General features: G+C 42.7%; 1 protein-coding gene across 1 annotated transcript; it reads left to right on the forward strand.

Annotated features, from left to right (window-relative positions):
* Positions 1 to 5,717: 5,717 nt before the first annotated feature.
* LOC128636125 (eukaryotic translation initiation factor 5A-1-like) lies at positions 5,718 to 7,111 on the forward strand. The gene has a single exon (XM_053689186.1). The coding sequence runs from the start codon at positions 5,757 to 5,759 to the stop codon at positions 6,219 to 6,221; it is 465 nt and encodes a 154-aa protein (XP_053545161.1). The 5' UTR covers positions 5,718 to 5,756; the 3' UTR covers positions 6,222 to 7,111.
* Positions 7,112 to 8,000: the final 889 nt, after the last annotated feature.

Genomic DNA, 8,000 nt, shown 5'->3' on the forward strand with positions numbered 1-8,000 from the left:
CTACCTCAGCGATATGGAGGTGATCCTATTCAGTGCAGAGGGTTTTTGAACCAGGTGGGCATTTACTTTGAGATGTTACCTCAGGCATTTCCCTCTGACAGAGCTAAGGTGGGATTTCTCATCTTGTTACTCTCTGACACAGCTCTTGCCTGGGCTAATCCCTTGTGGGAGACTAATAAACCTGTGATTTCAAATTACCCTGAATTTGTGGCCTCCTTTCGAAGGGTATTTGATATTCTGGCTCTCTCCTCCTCTGCTGCTAAACGACTCAAGTCCATTCAGCAAGGTACAAGATCTGTTGCTCAGTATGCTATTGAGTTCCGTATGCTTGCCGCAGAGGTAGGTTGGAACAATGAAGCCCTTGTTGCTGCCTTCTTTCATGGGCTCTCTGATACGATTAAAGACAAAGTTGCTGCCAGAGATTTACCAGAGGATCTCGAGGCATTGATGTCTTTTTTGATCCTAATTGACATCAGACTTAGAGAAAAATTGGGATAGCTCAGGCCACAGGTCAAGCCTGCTCACCCAGTAGTCAAGGGGTTCATTGCTCCTCAGAGTGTCAAGATCTGCAGTTAAGGCGAGGTAATCTGCTACCTGTCGGTTGAGTCGTTCTCTGAGGGTGGACCCCGAAGGGCTGTGGCGATGCATAGGACTTAAAAAGCTCTGCATGTCCTCCATCAACAACACGTCTGTAAAGCATCCTGTCCTTGCCGGCATGGTCATGGGAGGAGGAGGATTACTTTCACCTCTTCCCCTGTTAGATTCCTGTTGTGCTGTGACATCACCCTTATACTCTGTGTAAAGCATACTTATTAATTTGTTTTGGAACTGCTGCATCCTTTCCGACTTGCGGTAATTCGGTAACATTTCAGGCACTTTATGCTTATACCGGGTGTCTAGTAGCATGGACACTCAGTACAGGTAGTTCTCCTTCAGCTTTTTATACGAAGGGTCCCTCAACAGGCAAGACAGCATGAAAGACCCCATTTGCACAAGGTTGGATGCAGAGCTACTCATGTCCTGTTCCTCGTCCTCAGTGATCTCACTGAAGGTATCTTCTTCCCCCCAGCCACGTACAACACCACGGGTACCAGATAGGTGACAACGAGCACCCTGGGATGCCTGTTGTGTTTGGTCTTCCTCCAGCTCCTCAAAGCCACTTTCCTCCTCTGACTCCTCTTCCTCACAATCCTTCGGTTCAACCGACTAGGTTTGTCACCTCCTCAAAAGGACGCATGAGCCTACAGGCATTGCGCATGAGCGTCCAGTAATGTGGCAAAAAAAATCCCAGCTCCACAGCGGCTTGTTGGAGCAGGCAGTCGAACATTAGGAGTGTTGAATTCCAACGTGTTGGGCTGTCGCAAATCAAGTGCCTCACTGGCATGTTGTTTCGCCGCTGGATATCTGAAAAGTGCGCCCTGGCCGTGTAGGAATGCCTGAAATGGCCACACACCTTACTGGCCTGCTTCAGGATGTCCTGTAAGCCTGGGTACTTATGCACAAAGCGTTGTACGATCAGATTACACAGCACGGCACATGTGTCAACTTGCCCAAATTCCTGTCAGGGCGGACAGGAGTGCTGGTCCGGTGTGACTCTCTGCTTTCAGTCAAGTCAACCCCAAGACGGCGTGACACTGCTGTATCCGGTATGTGGATTAGTACCTGGGGAACGGGGGGTGCTGTTGATGTGGAGCAAGACGCAGCAGCAGAAGAGGACTCAGCCGAGGAGGTTATGGAAGAGGATGGAGTAGGAGGAGTAGAGGAGGTGGCAGCAGGCCTGCCTGCAAGTCATGGCGGTGTCATCAACTCCTCTGCAGAGCCACGCATTCCATGCTTGGCAGCCGTCAGCAGGTGTACCCAATGCGCAGTGTAGGTGATATACCTGCCCTGACCATGCTTTGCAGACCAGGTATCAGTGGTCAGATGGACCCTTGCCCCAACACTGTGTGCCAGACATGCCATTACTTCCTTTTGCAGAATCGAGTACAGGTTGGGGATTGCATTTTGTGCAAAGAAATTTCGCCCGGGTACCTTCCACTGTGGTGTCCCAATAGCTACAAATTTTTTGAACGCCACAGACTCCACCAGCTTGTATGGTAAAAGCTGGCAGGCTAAGAGTTCAGACAAGCCAGCTGTCAGACGCCGGGCAAGGGGGTGACTTTGTGACATTGGCTTCTTACGCTCAAACATGTCCTTGACAGACACCAGACTGTGGGCTGATGAGCACGAGTGGCGGATGGTTGAGAGGGGGCAAGGAGGACAGCAGTGGTTGACGTGGCTGAAGATGCTGGACCAGGAGGAGGATGGCGGCTTTGAGTTTGTGTGCTGCTTGTACTCATGTGTTGATCCCATAGGCGTTTGTGATGTGCGATCATGTGCCTTCGCAAAGCAGTTGTACCTAGGTGGATGTTGGACTTCCCACGACTCCGTTTCTTTTGGCACAGGTTGCAAATGACATTGCTATTGTCAGAGACAGACACGCAAAAAAAATGCCACACTGCTAAGCTCTGCGATGACGGCATTCTGGTGGTGGCAACAGCATGTGTTGATTGGCGTGCTGTCTGGCTGACCCTGGGTGCCGATGCATGCTGTCTGACTGTGCCACTAGCTCCTTGCAACGACCTCCCCCTGCTTCCAACTCGTCTCCTCCTCCTCCTCTCTGTCTCCCCATCTGAACTTTCCCCCTCTTCTTCTTCTCTTCTAGCGGGCACCCTCGTGACATCTACGGACGCATCGTCATCATCAACCGCTTCACTTGTATCTGACAACTCAACAAAAGAAGCAGCAGCGGGTACAACATCATCATCATCATACCGTATGTCCATGTCTGTAATGCTGCCTGACTGAGACATATCACTGTTATCTACATCCTCTGTCAATGATGGTTGCGCATCACTCATTTCTTAAAACTGATGTGTAAATAACTCCTCTGACAGATCAAGTTAAGCGGCTGTGGTGCTAGTGTTGGTGGTGGTGGCAGGCGGGCAAGTGGTAACTTGAGAGGTGCTGCCTAAAGCTAAGCTGGAGGAGGATGGTGCGTCAAGGTTCCAAGCGGAAGCTGTAGAAGATTGGGTGTCCTGTGTTAGCCAGTCAACTATGTCCTCAGAACTTTTTCAGTTCAGGGTACGTGGCCTCTGAACACAGGGGATTATTCTAGGGCCAAAGGGAATCACAGCACCACGACCACAACGGCACTTGCGGGATGGCCTGCCTCTGCCTGTCATTTTTCTTAAAATGTACACAAAAAACACTGTGAGCCTGAGACAAAAAAAAGACTGATGTTTTAAAGTCCAATTTTTTTTTTTTTAAATGTACACTTACACTACTATTAAACAAGATATGAGTGGTGGCACTGGGCAAGTGGGCACATTATACGCTGTGAGCCTGACACAAATAAGCAGGCGGATGTTTCACAGTCCAAAAATGTATTTTTTTTTTTAAATGTACACTTACACTACTATTAAACAAGATATGAGTGGTGTCACTGGGCAAGTGGGCACAGTATACGCTGTGAGCCTGATACAAAAAAGCAGACTGATGTTTCACAGTCCAAAAAGTTTTTTTTTTAAATGTACACTTACACTACTATTAAACAAGATATGAGTGGTGGCACTGGGCAAGTGGGCACAGTATACGCTGTGAGCCTGACACAAAAAAGCAGACTGATGTTTCACAGTACAAACAGTTTTTTTTTTTTAATGTACACTTACACTACTATTAAACAAGATATGAGTGGTGGCACTGGGCAAGTGGGCACAGTATACGCTGTGAGCCTGACACAAAAAAACAGACTGATGTTTCACAGTCCAAAAAGTTTTTTTTTTAAATGTACACTTACACTACTATTAAACAAGATATGAGTGGTGCCACTGGGCAAGTGGGCACAGTATACGCTGTGAGCCTGACACAAAAAAGCAGACTGATGTTTCACAGTCCAAAAGTTTTTTTTTTTTTAATGTACACTTACACTACTATTAAACAAGATATGAGTGGTGGCACTGGGAAAGTGGGCACAGTATACGCTGTGAGCCTGACACAAAAAAACAGACTGATGTTTCACAGTCAAAAAAGTTTTTTTTTTTTAAATGTACACTTACACTACTATTAAACAAGATATAAGTGGTGCCACTGGGCTCTGAGCCTGACACAAAAAAGCAGACTGATGTTTCACAGTCCAAAAAGTTTTTTTTTTTAATGTACACTTACACTACTATTAAACAAGATATGAGTGGTGCCACTGGGCAAGGGGGCACAGTATACGCTGTGAGCCTGACACAAAAAACAGACTGATGTTTCACAGTCCAAAAAGTTTTTTTTTTTTTAATGTACACTTACACTACTATTAAAAAAAATATGAGTGGTGGCACTGGGCAAGTGGGCACAGCATACACTGTGAGCCTGACACAAAAAAGCAAACTGATGTTTCACAGTCCAAAAAGTTTTTTTTTTTTAAATGTACACTTACACTACTATTAAAAAAGATATGAGTGGTGGCACTGGGCAAGTGGGCACAGTATACGCTGTGAGCCTGACACAAAAATGCAGACTGATGTTTCACAGTCAAAAAAGTTTTTTGTTTTTTTTAATTGTACACTTACACTACTATTAAACAAGATATGAGTGGTGGCACTGGGCAAGTGGGCACAGTATACGCTGTGAGCATGACACACACACTGGCAGGCAGGCAACTGCAATTAGAATACACAAGCAGACTGATGTTTCACAGTCAAAAATGTTTTTTTTTTAATTTACACTACTGTTACACCAGATATGAGTTGTGGCTCTGGGCAAGTGGGCACAGTATACTCTGTGAGCCTGACACACATGCTGGCAGGCAGGCAACTGCAATTAGATTACACAAGCAGACTGATGTTTCACAGTCAAAAAAGTTTTTTTTTTAAATTTACACTACTGTTACACCAGATATGAGTGGTGGCACTGGGCAAGTGGGCACAGTATACGCTGTGAATCTGACACAAAAAAGCAGACTGATGTTTCACAGTCCAAAAAGTTTTTTTTTTTTTAATGTACACTTACACTACTATTAAACAAGATATGAGTGGTGGCACTGGGCAAGTTGGCACAGTATACGCTGTGAGCCTGACACAAAAAATCACACTGATGTTTTACAGTCAAAAAAGTTTTTTTTTTTTTAATGTACACTTACACTACTATTAAACAAGATATGAGTGGTGGCACTGGGCAAGTGGGCACAGTATACGCTGTGAGCCTGACACAAAAAAGCAGACTGATGTTTCACAGTCCAAATTTTTTTTTTAATGTACACTTACACTACTATTAAACAAAATATGAGTGGTGGCACTGGGCAAGTGGGCACAGTATACACTGTGAGCCTGACACAAAAAAGTAAACTGATGTTTTACAGTCCAAGAAGTTTTTTTTTTTTTTAAATGTACACTTACACTACTATTAAACAAGATATGAGTGGTGGCACTGGGCAAGTGGGCACAGTATACGCTGTGAGCATGACACAAAAAAGCAAACTGATGTTTCACAGTCCAAAAAGTTTTTTTTTTTTTTAATGTACACTTACACTACTATTAAACAAGATATGAGTGGTGGCACTGGGCAAGTGGGCACAGTATACGCTGTGAGCCTGACACAAAAATGCAGACTGATGTTTCACAGTCAAAAAAGTTTTTTTTTTTTTTTTTTTTAAATGTACACTTACACTACTATTAAACAAGATATGAGCTTTTTTTTGTTGTTGGAAGTACTCTTAGACACCCAGCAACATGGCAGATGATATAGATTTCACCACTGGAGATGCTGGGGCATCTGCCACTTTCCCCATGCAGTGCTTTGCCCTGCGCAAGAACGGGTTTGTGGTCCTAAAAGGACGTCCCTGTAAGATTGTTGAAATGTCAACTTCCAAGCCTGGAAAGCATGGTCATGCCAAGGTTCACATGGTTGGTATTGATATCTTTTCTGGGAAGAAGTATGAAGATATTTGTCCTTCTACCCATAACATGGATGTCCCCAATATTAAAAGAAATGATTATCAACTAATCGGCATTAATGATAAATACCTGTCCCTTCTGAATGACAATGGAGATGTTCGTGATGATCTCAAGCTGCCAGAGGGTGACCTGGGAAAGGAAATAGAATCTAAATTTGAAGCAGGGGAAGAGATGCTGATCTCCGTCTTGCATGCAATGAATGAAGAATGTGCTGTAGCCATCAAGGCCATGACCAAATAAACTGGGATCCCAGGCACGAGCAATCTGCTATGGTCAAGATAAACCACAGATCTTAAATTTGGTTCCGATTGTCACCAAAGCTATGGCCTTCAAAACAACCTCATTTCTTTTTGAATTGTTTGCATATACTGCTGGATTCTAAAGTTGGTTATGCAAATTAACTTGCAATTTTCAAAACCACCTCAGTTTTAAACTAATTAGGAATGCTATAGTAGTTGCCTTTAACATTCCTATAGGTGTCCATTTTGAGGGTCCAATAAAACTGATCAAGCATCTTTAGTGAGTATGTTCTATTGGGTCTGTTTTGCTCATAATGCATACAGATTAAATCAGATTTAGATAAATTAGGTAAAGGCACCTGGAATAAAAGGTAATTTCACTAAGCAGTCTAAACCAACCTTGATATACCTTATGAATACATAGACAAGAGCTTAAACTAATTTAAAATAGCAAGTTTAAAATGTATGCATGTTAGACTCTTAGTACCAAGCCTGTATCTTGGTCAGTAGAGAAACTGGAGTGATTTGTAAATGCCAGTTGATATGCTTTCTTCCCGGTCCCATACCTTAAAGTCCTGGTGGCCATGCAAAACTAAATTGTATTACCTCTGAACTCTCTCCTATGCCAATGTTGGCTTTGCATATTATAACCTTATCAAATGGTGTCAAAGCCTGCCTACAGTCTGGACAGGCACTCAGTATGTTGGGTGATTCTACATAGCAGGCATCTGGCACGAAATGAGGGTTAGAGTTGTTAATGCTACAGATTTTCACTCGAGGCCTTTGTCATCAGACTGAAAAAAAATAAAAATCGAAAAATACACTTCAGTTGCTTTTTCTTTTATTGTATTTATATTGAAATATTAAACTGAGTAAAGACCTTCCCAGGAATCGTTTTGCAGTGCTTCCAGTGTGTTTATTTCTTACATTTGGACTGTCCTGTAGCACAAAATCTGAACACATGGAGTATGTTTTAAAAAACGAATGTTGCTTTGGATTTGCTTAAAGTATATTTCCTTAAACCGCCAGGGCTTCTGCGATACAAAATTATATATTTATTTTTTTTGGTGCATGTTAATGCTATGTGCATTATGCTACGGGGGGGGGGGATAGTTTAATGGAGGTTAGGGTTAAGAATTTTTTTTTCCCCTGTGATCTCATATTCAAAGTAAACATTTGAGTTTGTATTTCTAAGGACTTCACATTGAATAACAGCTGGTGGCTTTCATACCTGTCAGAGCAACCATTTTAAACCTACATGTCATAAATCCTGAGCCTTGTCCTGTCATTCAACTGTACAATTTAATGAAACCCTAACTTCATAGGGTTCATTTGAATAAATGCTACTGCTGACACTTCAACTCTTTACAACAGGTTGTATAACGTTATACTCTTTACAACCGTTCAGGTGACAAGATTTTTTTTTTTTTTTTTACTACAATAGAAACACAATTTAATTTCTTATGCTGTCGCTGGGAATGCCTGAATTTGGGAGGTTTTGAAATTACCTCTTCATGAGGGTAGACAGTCTTGAGCTAGTTCTAGCTTTAATGCATTTTAACACCATATCATCTAGTCACAATTAGGATCATTCACTGAGAAGGAATTTCACTTGCTGCTGTTACAGCACACTGCTGGTCACAGACTTTTGTAATCTTCCAACACTTGATATAAAAGCTTCCAGTGCTCTAAAGTTGCAATTTACATCTCTATACTTGGTTGTCTTTTAGCTTCCATGGTATAGAAAGTGATTTCACTTGAGACAAATTATAGCTTATGG

The sequence above is a fragment of the Bombina bombina genome, chromosome 7 (assembly GCF_027579735.1).
Source record: "Bombina bombina isolate aBomBom1 chromosome 7, aBomBom1.pri, whole genome shotgun sequence".
Lineage (NCBI taxonomy): Eukaryota > Metazoa > Chordata > Amphibia > Anura > Bombinatoridae > Bombina > Bombina bombina.

Bases quoted from the DNA above. Each gene is read 5' to 3' on its own strand.
- LOC128636125 (XM_053689186.1), top strand. From the start codon at position 5,757: ATGGCAGATGATATAGATTTCACCACTGGAGATGCTGGGGCATCTGCC.